General features: G+C 39.3%; 1 protein-coding gene across 1 annotated transcript; it reads right to left on the reverse strand.

Moving 5' to 3' along the window:
• Window positions 1-218: 218 nt before the first annotated feature.
• Window positions 219-6,364, reverse strand: CAV2 (caveolin 2). The gene is made up of 3 exons (XM_032870919.1): window positions 6,104-6,364; window positions 5,592-5,779; window positions 219-583 (listed from the first exon to the last, which is right to left on the reverse strand). The coding sequence occupies exons 1-3, from the start codon at window positions 6,251-6,253 to the stop codon at window positions 433-435; spliced, it is 489 nt and encodes a 162-aa protein (XP_032726810.1). The 5' UTR covers window positions 6,254-6,364; the 3' UTR covers window positions 219-432.
• Between the last annotated feature and the right edge of the window lie 7,695 nt (window positions 6,365-14,059).

The raw sequence follows: 14,059 nt of genomic DNA on the forward strand, positions 1-14,059 counted from the left end.
TGACTTTATCTGCAAAGGTAATTTTAAAAGTATTACTTTCAGAGTAAAAAAATAAGAAATTCCAGATTTTTACAGGCAGTTGTGCAAAAAAATTAAAGTGTTTGAGAAATGTCTCTTGATCTTTATAAATTCATCATTATAAAATGTATACTTTTGTACTAAAGTAAAAACTGTCTGCCTTTAAAATTAAGTGTTGCCAACCTACTGTATAATTCTGGCTCTGAAGTTATATATTAAATCCTTGACTATTAATTAGAAAAGCATTATTTGAAAAGATCTGCCAATAAACATTTCTACATGTGGTTGCCCAATCTTAAAAATTTTCTTAATTAGAACAGTTGGGAATGCTTAGAACAGAACAGTAGTGCTTTTACATTATGACAGTCAAGAAGTATTACAGTATCCAAATCTCCAGACCTGGGGTCCAAGTGTTTAGTCATGACTCAGTTGCAAGCTGATAGAAGAGAAGCTGTGTCCTACACTTGTACACAATGGGGCAATGACAACATCTGTTATAGTCTTCCATATTGTCTGCACCGAAGGCAGGACCATTAGGCAGGTCTTTACAAAAGGCATTATAATCCTAGAATGGAAGAAGAGATTTGTGTAAGGATTATTGGTGTAGCCAAATAAGGTCACTGACTCTTGTACATGCATGAAAAGATATAATAATGGCCTAATTCACCTAAATCTGAACATCTGAAACAAATAAATAGTGACCCACATAGTGATAAAATGCACAGAGATATGTTGCTTAAAAAAATAAACAGGCATATAGATGATAACACCAGTATTCTTTCTATAGATGGCATGCCATCTGAAACAGTAAAACAAAAAAATAAATAAAACGGTAAATGGATCTACCTGGTCTCTGCCCCTAAACATTAACCTGCTTAATTCTTCATAATTCCCTGGAGTTCTACTTGATGGTAGCCTTTTCCTGTTGCCTCATTCCACTTCCACCCCTTGGGCCAGGCTGGGTTGGATACTCCTTTTTTGTGCTATAGTACTAAATTTCTTAATCCTTAAATTTACCAAAGGGTATCATAAATACATGGCTATACTTCTGTCTTTCCTACTTGAATAAAGGCCCCTCTCCCCCTTTTTAAGAATTTTATTTCAGAGCATGAGCAGGGGGAGGGGCAGAGGGAGAGGGAAAAGCAGACTCCCAGTGAGCAGGGAGCCCCACGCAGGGCTCAATCCCAGGACCCTGAGATCATAAGCTGAGCTGAAGGCAGACACTTAACCAACTGAGCCACCCGGATGCCCCTAGAGTAGAAGCTGTTTAAGTGAGGACAATCTTGACCTTTATTAAAGGTTTGGGGGGAAGTGAATTTAGCATTGTCATGCTTAATATTACTAATCTTTCATGGTAATTACATACACTGAAAAGAACTGTGTGGTAGAGTTAAAAGAACCCTGAATTATGTCAGAACTCTTAGAAAAAACAAAACAAAACAACCTAGACTATCCTGAAATTATTTTTTCCTTATGTCTTTTTGTAAGATAACTGCAAGTCTTCATATTCCTCAGGCTGATTAATTTTCTGTATAATCCTCTGTATAATGCTCTCTGTTGTAGTAGCGCTATTTGAGCACAGAAGTATCTTTGAATTCTCAGGAACTGTTGGTAGCCTCAATGGGATTTTTATTATTATCTGGATGGGCACAAGGAAGTAAGGTTGATTTTCTTGATTTGCTATTAATATGTGACTTAAATAATGGTCTGTTGTACTTAGCTAACAGTGAAGGGAAGATCAGGAAACTGATTGAGATATTTTCAGAATACTGAATATTCCTAGATGTGTACACATTTTTATCTATAAATGTGTACACATTTATATTTATCTCATATTTTGTTCCAAGTACTAAAGACTTAAAGAAATTTTTAAAGAAAATTAATTACTAGGTGTTTCAAAGCTAAATAGCTGAATAGAAACCCGAATGATGACAGCTTCTGATTTCTTATCACATTATGTTTCTCACTTGATATATGGCCTTGGGCATATCACTACAAATGAAAGTAGAACCGGAGTTCGTAAGATTGGCTATAAGGATTAACACTTACTATGCACCCTTGAAATGCCTATATGATGCTGTCATTATAATGTGTATATGATATCATCATTTGTAAGTAGGACAATTTGAAGTCAGAATATATAGTATAAAGAAAATGATCTCAAACTGATGTACTCTAAGACTAAAGTTTAAATCAGAAAGCTTCCTAACCAAATCTACTTCACTGAGAATATAATATACTTTCCACTCTTCCATAGGTTGAGACATTTTCTATCTCATAATTTCTTAGATTTCTATATCCTAAAAGGGAATGCAGCACAGGACAAAAGTGGACTTTCCAGTACAGCTAAGTGTGGCTGCTTACATGTGAGAGTTCAGTTGATATGATGTGGTAAACTCATTTTATTTTCTTTAAGTTGTTGTTCTCTCACTGTGGGTCAGAGGATCCATGATTCAAACGCTTCTTTTTTTTTTTTTTTTTTTAAGGTTTTATATATTTATTTGAGAGAGAGAGAAAGGGTGAGAGAAAAGGAGAGAGAAAGGGAGCACAAGGTGGAGAAGCAGACTCCCCGCTGAGCAGGGAGCCTGATGCAGAACTTGGTCCAGGGATTCCTGGATCATGACCTGAGCTGAAGACAGGCACTTAACCCACTTAGTCCCCAGGCACCGGATCCAAACACTTCTTAAAGAAATCTTATAATTTGTAAGATTATACATTCCTCCATTGGACAAAGCTCTTGGGACAGAGACTTTTACTTAGCTTTGTATTAACTAGAGTGTCATATAGGTTGCATTGTCATAGCAATTCGCTGTATAAAAATTTCTTCTAGAAGTGAAATTGCTACTACTATATTTCTATAAGTTGGACTATCTATTTGAATTGCATCCCAACAAACACAAAAGGTAAGGGTGCTCCAGACACATTTCTTTGATATGATCCCCTTATGACCAATAATCTGCTGTTCCCAAATGGTGGTTATCTTAGTCTGAATGTGGTATGGTAGCAAAACAATCCACTGGTCCCTCATGACCTGTACTTCTGACCTAGGATCCAACATCACCAGACTGAGTTCTGGATGTTTTGTTGTTGTTTGTTTGTTAAGGAATCTAAAATCAGATCCATTGTAATGATGTGATGTGGGTTGAATATCTATTACTGCATAGTTTCATAGCTTTGGTTCTCAAACTCTTGGTAATAACAACCCCTACTTCCTGCCAAAAGGGAAAAAAAAAAGGAAAGAAGGGGAAGTGAAACAATGGGGAAGAAAGGTTTAGTCAAATAGGTTTGTTTTTTTATAGGGCCTCTCCTTGATCTGGTCTTATCATGTCAAGGGAATGTAAACCATTAATGATAAATCTATTTTATCAAGATACATGCTAACTTTTAAGCATTTTTTTTGTTTGAAGTAACTCCTCTACTTGCAATCACAGCTGCCTGATGATGAATGGATGATTGTTAAACATTAATGACCCACATGAATGTAATTTGAAAAACAAGCTGAGGTTAAATAATACATTTTATGTGTCTGAAAAATAAATGGTTTGATGATTCACCATTGGAAGCACTGCACTCAAAAAACATCTTCCGTTTTCAGGCGACCCAGGTTAAGAGAAGCCTCATTGGGTAATTGTAGCTTTACTTGTATCTTCCCAGCATTTAGTAAATGAAAACCATTTTGTCTTTAATTCCTCAGCCAGTGCTTTAGGAAGTCCAGCTTTGTTGATTATAAATGCAGCACTCTGTATTTCCAAACAGCTTAAGAGCCAACCTTTCACAACATACTATGTGGTCACTCAGTTTTTCACATTTTTGAAAGAGGTTACACGATTGGTTTTGGTTAATTAGGAATCCAAAATTTTATATGCTGGCTGGCACCTCTTTTAAAAAAATCCATGTGCTAATAATGTCAGATTATAAGCAAACTATACATCTGGCCTTAGTGAATTTGCTTATGTATAAAGGCAAAGATTTTCATTCCTCCAACAGTCTTTTGACACTTTCAATATATTTTAGTTGTTTCCATCTTTAGTGACCAAATTAGATTGGTGTTGTCCTTTACTTATTTGGTGAATTTTTATTTATCTTTTTTAAAAAAGATTTATTTATTTATTTTTGAGAGACAGCGTACGAGCCAGGGAAAGGACAAAGGAAGAGGGAGAGAAAGAATCCTCAAGCAGACTCCTTGCTGAGTGCCAAGGCTGATGCAAGGTTTGATCTCTTGACCCTGAGATCATGGCCTGAGCTGAAATCAACAGTTGGTCACTTAACCAACTGAGCCACACAGGTACCCAGAATTTTTATTTATCCTTTAAGAGATTTTTTAGATTCCTTTTTCTCTATGAAGGCTTCCTAGTGCTTCCCTCTTCCTTAATAGACTTAACAGAGTTTTCCTCAGCATCTACTTCTGTACCTAGCCTGCTACCCTGATATGCTGAATAAACTGAAGGCAGATTCTACATTTTACTCATCCTTGGCCCAGTGCCCAGCACAAACTAAGCACTCAATAAATTTATCGGGTTGAGCTAACTAGCTAAGTAACTAAAAGAAATTGATTTACAAGGTAAAGGGGAATTGAGAATAATTCTGTAACTTCTAACAATGAACACAACATGGGTTAGGGTGTGGCAATACAATAAGAAGTGACTAAAAAAGACATGGAGGCAGTTAGGATTATACATTTTGCCAGGACTGCCCTAAAGCACAATCTTGACAACTGTTGCAATACAGGGGATGATCAGAATGTTCTTTCCCTCAAAACAAGGTGGATGGCTTTTAAAACAATGTAACATTTTCCTTTAAAATTTTTTAATGCTTAAAATGTCCTCCAAAGTTTTATGATGCACTTTGAGTGTGAATAAAGTTACTCAAAACATCCTATTAATGCCCAGGAGGTTTCATACTTATTTCCCTTAAGTTGATGCCACTCCCTATGTTGTCTCATAGGGAAAAAGTAATTTGGAGGCCTTCTCATTTCATTATCCTGCAGCTTGACTTCTCATTCATTTCTGCTGGGGGCCCATCACCTTAATTGCACACACACAGGGTCACATTCTTGCCATCTGCTAGTCTCAGGATTGGAGCAGCCCCTCCATAGCATTTCTTAACCAGGCCTGATACCCCTGTTCAATTGTACTGTCACTGGCATTCTGCTCAGAGATCACTTTTGTTTTAGCCCAAGCACAGGTGGTGACTGAATAAATGGTGATGATAGAAGTAAGAGTCTAGCCCAGAACCACTGGCACAAGTCCTAACTTGTCCTATAAGAGAACAGTCTGTGGCAGGAAGCATGGCCTCCAGGTCTGCACCTCCACAGTCAGCGGGGCCTTATTAACATAAGAAGGAAAATCACACCCGAGGGCAGAGGGACATTACTTCTGTTTAAACTCCTAACCCAACCTATGATTCTCGAAAAAGCACACTGCCCTTCAAGGCCTCCCATTTCTTGCTACTGTGGCGAGCTGATGCGTGTTCTTCTTGCAAGCAGGCCTTGGGAGAAGGGAATGCAGGGGGCAGGTAGCAAAGAACATTTCTACGTTTCAGAAAGTCGGTCCACCCCGGTGTGCCCTTCTCACCAGATGTGCAGACAGCTGAGGATGGCAAAGAGAATTCCTGCAGCGAAGGCCATGGGGATAGCCAGGAAAAATGTCAGGAACTTGTAGATCACGTATTTGCTGATTTCAAAGAGGGCATGGCTGCAAATCCACACTTTGTCAAAGGAGTGTGTAGACACCGGCTCTGCAATCACATCATCGAAGCCCACCTGCAGAGGCAAAACACAGGAACACCCAACAGTCACCCAACCCGCAGCCCCGGGAACCAGGAGTGCTCGGATAGAAGAAGCGGGAAGGAAGGAGCTGGCTGGGTCGCCTACCTTCTCTTAGGGTAAGGTTGGGCACACAAGAATTTGGCTAAGAATTCCAAGTTACACAGGCGGCCCCAAGGCATGTGAATTCCGGGTCACGGACGCCGCGGGGCTGACCCAGTGGCGAGGGTGGGGGTTGGGGTCCGGGCAGGGGTAAAGGGGGCACCCGTGCCCCCAAGCTTTGGCGGGGCCCAGGTTACGGCCCGCCCCAGGCTTCTTCACCTTGAGATGCGAGTTGAGCCGGTGGGGATCCCGATCGGAGCCCGAGTCCGCGAACTTATCCAGGTCCGCGTAGTCGACGCCGCTATGGCGGCTGTAGGCATCGTCGTCCATGAAGAGCTGGACGTCTGCTTTCTCGGTCTCCAGCCCCATCGCGGCGCTCAGTGCGCGGCGGCGGCGGCGGCGGCTGCAACGCGGCCTGCGCTGCCTCCCCTTCCCGGCGCGCCCGGCTCCGCCCCGCCTCGCCTCTACCCTCGCGGCCCGGGCGGCGGCTGCTTCCCGCTGCGGGCTACCACTCCCGGTGGGGGCCCAACCCGCCCCGAGCCCCGCCTCGCTGCCCCGGCTGAGGGGCGGGAACAGGACGCAGCCGGAGAGGTGGTTCCCACCCAGAGTCCCGCCGCAGCGTTTCGGCCTGCTCCACGTCTGCCTCCCGGTCGGGAATCATCCCAGCAGGCACGTTCCGGCCCTGCACAGGCGGGCGAAGCCTGCCCTGGGGACGAGGACCAGTATTCCCCGGACCACTGAGGAGCCGGAGAGCCCCCTGGGTCTTATCGCTTGATGCTTAGAACAGAGACTTTTAAGAGCTGTCCAGGGTTGATGGACTTAGTGAAGGGACGCAGCTAGGTGTTTAGGAGCGCAGGTATAGAATCACAACGTTTGCCTTAACCTCCCTGCTGTACCGTTGACATGTGTGCTAGGGACCTCAGCTACCTCCGTGTAAAATGGGAGCAATTGGGAATGCCTGGGTGGCTCTGGTCATGATCCCAGGGTTCTGCTCAGCAGAGAGCCTGTTTTGCCCTCTGCCCCTAACCCCTATTCGTGCACTCACTCTCTCCCGTCTCCCCCAAATAAATACATAAAAGTCTTCTTACAGAATCGGAGCAATTGTTCCTGCTTCACAGAGTTGTCGCTTGAGAGTTAAATTCTTGTAAAACTCTTATGTGGTCTTAACACACAGGACATACCTGACTGCCAGGCAATCCCACAAGTGCTTGAGGATCCAGGAAACACATCAGAGCTTCAGCTATCTCAGCGCCCACAGATGTGGGAGCCTGCTGGAGGCAAGGTGAGGAAATAGAGTCGGTTTGGTGAGCTCCCTGTCCAGGAGTTTGCACTCTCAGAGCAGAAAGGAGGTCTCTCTCTTTTTTTCCTTTCTAAATTAAAACTCTCGATGTGCCTTTGAATCAAGCCCTGTTGAAAGATGTCAGGTCTCTCCAAGATGTCAGGTATCTATCTGCAAGATGCAGTCACAGCCACAACTACCTGTAGCAAACATATGAACAGACCCCTACCATAAAGCCACTCTGCAGGAGAAGAGCCAGACTGTAGAGCGCTCACTCAGAAGCTTTCAGAAGGGAGGGATTTGCATGTTTATAAAGGTTTAAAAGTCTGGTGGACTTAGATACGTGTTTGGGGAGGGAAAGTACTTAGTGAAAATTTGCCAAAAGCGAAATTGGGAGTGCCTGTTGCTTGCTCAGGGCCTGAGACGCAGTAGGAACATACTTAAGTATTGCTGAACTACAGTGTATTTGGAACTTGCTGCATTCAAATCCTGGTGTGTGAACTGGATTTGAAGAATTGCTTTTTCTGAAAAAGAAAAAAAAAAAGATGACTTTTGAAACAATAAAAATTACATACAAAGAGCGGGATCTGAATAGGAAAAATATTTTGGAGCCCAAACTCAGTATTTCTAATAATTAAATGGATGGCAGTGTTGTAACCCCATGGTTGAGTCTCATGCCTGTCATCGTGCATCTCCCCACCAAGCAGGTGGTCCCGCTTGCCTATTCTCTTCTTTTCTTACTTTACTTTCCCCATTTATTTATGTTTAGTCATTCCAAAGTGATGACTTAGACATTTTGCTTATTGCTTTTTCTATCCTTCTTTACCTCCTCCTTTCACCTAAACAGACTGATTCTCTTCTAGAGAGTCTTGGGGCTCTCCTAGAGTTGTTGCCCAAAAACCGTTTTTCAAAGTGAAATAGTGAATAGAATAGAAGACATTAATACCTCATAAAATTCATAATAATGATTACCAGGAAACAGAAAAGAAATGTGTTTACAACTAAATAGCATTTTGTAAAAGTTTATTTTCCTTAAAATAATCCCAGAGTTTAAGATATTGCTGAAGAAGAAAGTCATGCCCATAGTGCTGGAGTGAGTTAAAGCAGTGACTGAAAATCCGGCTAAGCTTCTTTCCTTTCTTTGTCCTTTGATCACGTTTACATTGCCAGTGGGATTAGTAAGACATTTGCAATAGTTATCAAAAGTAATTGACTTATTTTTCAGGCAGCAGGGCCAGGAGGCCAAAAGGCAGAAGAAATTAACATTGTCTTAATGGGACAACTTAAATTATAAATTCATTTGTAAAATGATAGGTATTTATGAAAAAGTTACTCTGAAACCTAAACTAAAAGAAACCCATCTAGGTCTGTTGTATTTCCCATAGAGCTTAAAAAAGAAGGATTCACTCACCCATTTGCTATCAAATTTTTATTGAGCACCTCCCCCATGGGTTGATCTGTGTGAGGTTCTTATGTTGATGAAATTCTGGCTCATTTCATCATTTTAATACCAAAGATTTTTTGAGAGGAGCTATAAAAATGATTTTGCTTATCTTATTAGTAGATACTTAGGAAATGTTAGCTACTGTTCTCAAGGACTTTAAACCAGTGATTACCAAGGCAAATGGTCCCTACTAACTGGGAGGGAAATCTAACAGGAAAGGGAGAGGACAGGAAGTGGGTTAGAGCTAAATGGCTGAGCACACTCTAGTATCTCCCAGATCACAGGGTTACTCCTTCCATAGCTTTCTTTATTTTTTTTTTTAATTGCCCTATAACCAAGGGAACTAAAAAATTTCATAATAAATACATACTGTTATACTCCTCTCCTAGCTGTTATAGCTTCTGATAAGAGAGCTGATTTTCAGATAGCATATTATTATATTTAAGGAATAATGACTTTTTAATTGATTAGTTTTTATGAGTAACTTGATAATTGATTAGTTTTTATGAGTAGGACAGCTTATAATTATTTCGCTCCTTTTCTCAGTGTATTGTCTGAGAAAGATAATTATTATGGTTCATTGAAATTTGTATCTGAATACCTTTATGAATAAAAATAGCTATTTCCCCCCCTTTCTTTCCTTTACTTCCTTTCCTTTCCCTTTCTTTCCTCCTTCCCTCCCTCCCTCCCTCTCTCCCTCTTTCTTTCTCTTTCTTTCTTTCTTTCTCTCACAAATCACGAAGGTGTCATCTTTTCCTTCTGTATAGCTTACATATAACTTTAGGGCAGGGTCTGTTTTTCAAACTGCCATGGTGAAATTGGTTCCTAATGAAAATAATAAAGACTCCTTAAACATACCATATAGTATTATGAGTTAATAATATTTAAAACATTTGGAGTAGACCAGGTTTTCTCAGCCTCTACAGTATTGACATTTCGGGTTGGATCCTTCTTTGTTGTGAGGAGCTGTCTTGTGCTTTGCTGGATGTTTAGCAATATCTCTGCCCTCTGTCCACTACTTGCCAGTAGCACTCCCTAGTTATGACAACCAAAAACATTTCCAGACATTGCCAAATGTCCCTTGGGGGCCAACATCATCTTTCCCCTCCTTTCCCAGGCTGAGAACCCTTAGATAGGACATTGTTGAAACAGTTCTTCATGTGAATAGGAAAAATTATGCTCCAGCTGTCCGTTTACAAACCCACGATGAGGATAAATCTCAGAACTATAACACCAATTTGTCAGAAATTCCAGGGATTTTTGAAATTAAACTTAAGGATACTTGTTTGCTCTCTTAAGTTTTCAGAATAACCCCTTGTCGTTGTTTAGTTACAGATTTTCAATACAATGCTGGTATTATTTGAGGGATACCTACACCTCATTTAGAGACCAACAAGAAGCAACTGCCAAGCTCTGTCTACCTTGCAAACTCCTGCTCCTCCCTCATATGAGCCAGAATGATTTTAATAATTATAGCTAGATAAATGGAAATTTGGGACTTCTTGATTCCCTTAGCTGGTCAGGTTTAGTAATTTTTGAGACTCTTCAGCAACTGGATAGCTTTTCAAGTTTTATATGACCTTAACAGAAAAGTCGATGGATCTGTTAGTGAATAGCCAGACAATTGCTTAAGCATCTCTAACCAGACTTGCTTACTAACAGCAAAGACTAAGCCTGAGAAATTTGGAAAGACCTCCAGAGTCCTGTACGACCTATTCTCTCTGTAGATAGTGACCTTCCCATAAACTGTTTCTGGCCTAGCTCCCTGTCCCCCAGACCTTCTTCATCAGTGTATCTTTTCATCTTCTCCTCTCTCCATCCCCACCCTCCAATTATCCCCTCCTCAATACATAGGACAGCCTCCCACAAAACAATTTAAAGGAAAAGATTTAAAAAATACCTGTTGTTAAAGTTATTCAATAACTTGTTATTGAATAAAGTTATTCAATAACTTGTGGGGTGGTGCCAGGTAGTTGTATGGCATTTAATGAAATCTTGTTAAATTTATTTTTCTTACCTATCACTTGTCTTTATGTCTACATTCTGAGTAAAATTAGCCTTGTACCAGCAAACCAGGGAAATTTTAGTTTACTATTAAGACATAGTCATTTGTTTGTAATTAGTGCCAACTTAATCTGTTTCAAATAGTACCTCCTCTGGCCAAAAGCCTCTCTTCAGACACAAGAATTTCCAGAATTAACTTTTGTTTGGAAATACTTAACTATTAGACATAGGGAAAAGTGCACTCTTAAAAAAAAGTCTATATCCCTGATTAGAGCTGAGAGGATAGGTCATTCTGTTCTTATTCAAAACAATGTATGACAATTAATTTCAAATTTATTTTATCCTGTTTTCCATAAGTAAAGGATGTTCCTGTTTAATCTTTTGAGTATCCCATTCATTTCTGGAATACTGTATACATAAATAAGACATGTGCATAGGACTTTGATATTTTATCTTTCTAGAACATGAAATAGGTGCTAATTAGCTTTTGGTGAGCACTAACTTTCAAGTTAACCTCTTAATAAATACAACTTCCTCTATATTCAAATGGGAACGTATTTCTGTAAAGATGAATAGTTATGTGTTTTCCAAATACAAACTGAAATGTGTACAGTAAGATTACTGATTATTAAAACAACAGATCTAGAGGTTGTTTTCTTGATTTGGGGTTTTATTTTAGACAGAGAAATTTAGCTTAATTTGAAGACTTTGTTTACTTCTATAATTCTTTTTACAAATGTTATTTCATTTTCATTTAGAGTGAATGCCAATTTAAAAATATAGCTAATCTACATTAGCCAAGAGAAAAAAGGATGGAAATTTTGTTTTGTTTTGTTTCATATTAGTGCATATTTCCAATATAAGAATAAAGACAAAAACACAGAATACCTTTTACCTGATTCTTGTAAAGTGGCATTTTAGTGTCTGCGAGGTGACCTTTAATGAGCGCGAGAGTCATCTGGGAATCAAGAGCAAGGGGAATCCAACTGCACGGAACAGATGGAAGACTGGAAGGCTGCCATGGGGTTGGGCAGGAGAATTTTTAGATTATATTTTTCTATCAACAAATATGTGGGAAGAATTTTGTTTCTACAGAGTTTACTGAAATAATATTTGTCTATTTCTGTTCTATGGTTACACAAAACTATAAGGCAGATTTTTATACTACTTAAAGGCACAAAATAAATTAAGCAATTTAGGTATCTTTTTCCACTCTATCTGGGCTGCTGAAGCCCAGACAGACCCTCTGTCTGCCAATTGCTTTTTAACTTCTAGGTTCCTTGTTTAGAACAGTGAGAGGACTGCATTTAGAGGTAGATATTAAAGAAGTTACTTTATTTATTTTTTTTAAAGAAGCTACTCTACTAAATACATCATATATAGGACCATTGGCATTCTTGTGTGTCTGAATAAGGTAATTTTTCTCTAGTTAAACAATTAGTAAGTGAAAAAATGTCTGATTTCAAAAGCAATTTTAATGGATGTTTGTATTTTCCTAAAAAGATAGGAATCCTTCAGAGCATTCAGAACATTCTCATCATGCTAATCTCAGGAGAAACAATAAACTTTTCATTGAAATATGCACTGTTTCCTATAACATCTGTATGTCATCTGATGTCACCATCTCACTTTTGGTACCTGATAACGATTATTTCTCAAATAGAATGACATTTTCTCTTTAATACTAGTGAACGAATGTAAGATTCTGCTTGTCACTTATCAGTCTACATACATTCACATAATTACACATTTTACTAACAAGTATGCCTTTTGCTTTTTAAAAATTATCGTGGTCATTGGAAGCTCTTGGATAAACATGTCACTAAAAATAAACTTAGATAGTAAAACACTGTGGCCCTGAAAAACTGCACACTACTTTATTTGGAAATAGTAGAATTTCCAGAATGCTGCTGTAAAGGGCATGTTACTCAAATTACTTGGTTCTGAAGACTCTTACTATGAAAGCAAAGTATTTTCTGAAGGAGTAGAACACAAATAGCTAAATGTTTGGGCCAAAAAATGGAGTTATTATTTTATCACTTTGGAAAAGCTTATCCAAGTTCACCATGTATGTATTGTAAGGCTTATTAATAATAAAAAAAAACCAACACAGCATAATACAAAACACAAGAGGTGACAAATGAATGCTAAGTTTAAATCGTTTATAGTTATAGGATTCTGATTATCTGTCAGAGCTCAACTATCTGTTAGGAGCAGAATAAAATGCAGGTAAGTTCCTTTTAGGTGTAGGGAGATGTTTTAGGATATTAGAACCTCGTTTAGAGGCTTATACTTGTGCCATGGATCTTACCTTCTTCTGAGTTTCTTTGGTGTTTTCTTGTTGTTTGTTTTTTCCTGCCAGAGAAAGTGTTTCCATGATGGAACTGTTTCTTTTTTTCCTCCTCTCTTTCTTGTTTTCTTGCTCTCTTCTTTTCCAAAATGTTATTTTTCCCAGTCACACAGTCTTGCTCATTAATCTCAGGGTTGGAAAAAACTTATAGGTTCTAGACCAATGTTCACCTATCAATGAACCTTCATAATTGATCTTACAGATTGTTGGAATATTTAGCAATGGTTGCTAAATATGGTTGCTATAAAATTCTTCATTATTTGTTTCAGAGTCATATATCTGAAATTCTTCCTTCTTTCCTACTTATCTTTCTCCTTCCTTCCAACTGTCCATCCAACCATATCAGCTTCTGCCTTCTACAGTTAAAACAATAGTATGAAATGTCAGCTCTTGAAGTATTTGAAAGTAGTTTTTAAACACCAGCCCCTGTTGCTATTAAATCCCCTTTCTAAGTGAACAGATTCACTTCCGGCAATTGTTCTTTACATGTCACTGTTCCCAAATGTTTCTTCTAATTCTCTTTTTCTCTGATCCTGTTTTCTTTCTTTCTTTTTTATTTATTAATTTCTTTTCAGCGTAACAGAATTCATTGTTTATGCACCACACCCAATGCTCCATGCCATATGTGCCCTCCATAATACCCACCACCTGGCTCCCCCAACCTCCCACCCCCTGCCCCTTCAAAACCCTCAGATTGTTTTTCAGAGTCCATAGTCTCTCATGGTTCATCTCCCCTTCCAATTTCCCTCAACTCCCTTCTCCTCTCCATCTCCCTATGTCCTCCATGTTGTTTGTTATGCTCCACAAATAAGTGAAACCATATGATAATTGACTCTCTCTGCTTGACTTATTTCACTCAGCATAATCTCTTCCAGTGCCTTCCCTGTTGCTACAAAAGTTGGGTATTCATCTTTCTGATGGAGGCATAATACTCCATAGTGTATATGGACCACATCTTCCTTATCCATTTGTCCGTTGAAGGGCATCTTGGTTCTTTCCACAGTTGGGCGACTGTGGCCATTGCTGCTGTAAACATTGGGGTACAGATGGCCCTTCTTTTCACTACATCTGTATCTTTGGGGTAAATACCCAGTAGTG

This window comes from Lontra canadensis, unplaced genomic scaffold (assembly GCF_010015895.1).
Source record: "Lontra canadensis isolate GAN:19392208 unplaced genomic scaffold, GSC_riverotter_1.0 scaffold2, whole genome shotgun sequence".
NCBI lineage: Eukaryota > Metazoa > Chordata > Mammalia > Carnivora > Mustelidae > Lontra > Lontra canadensis.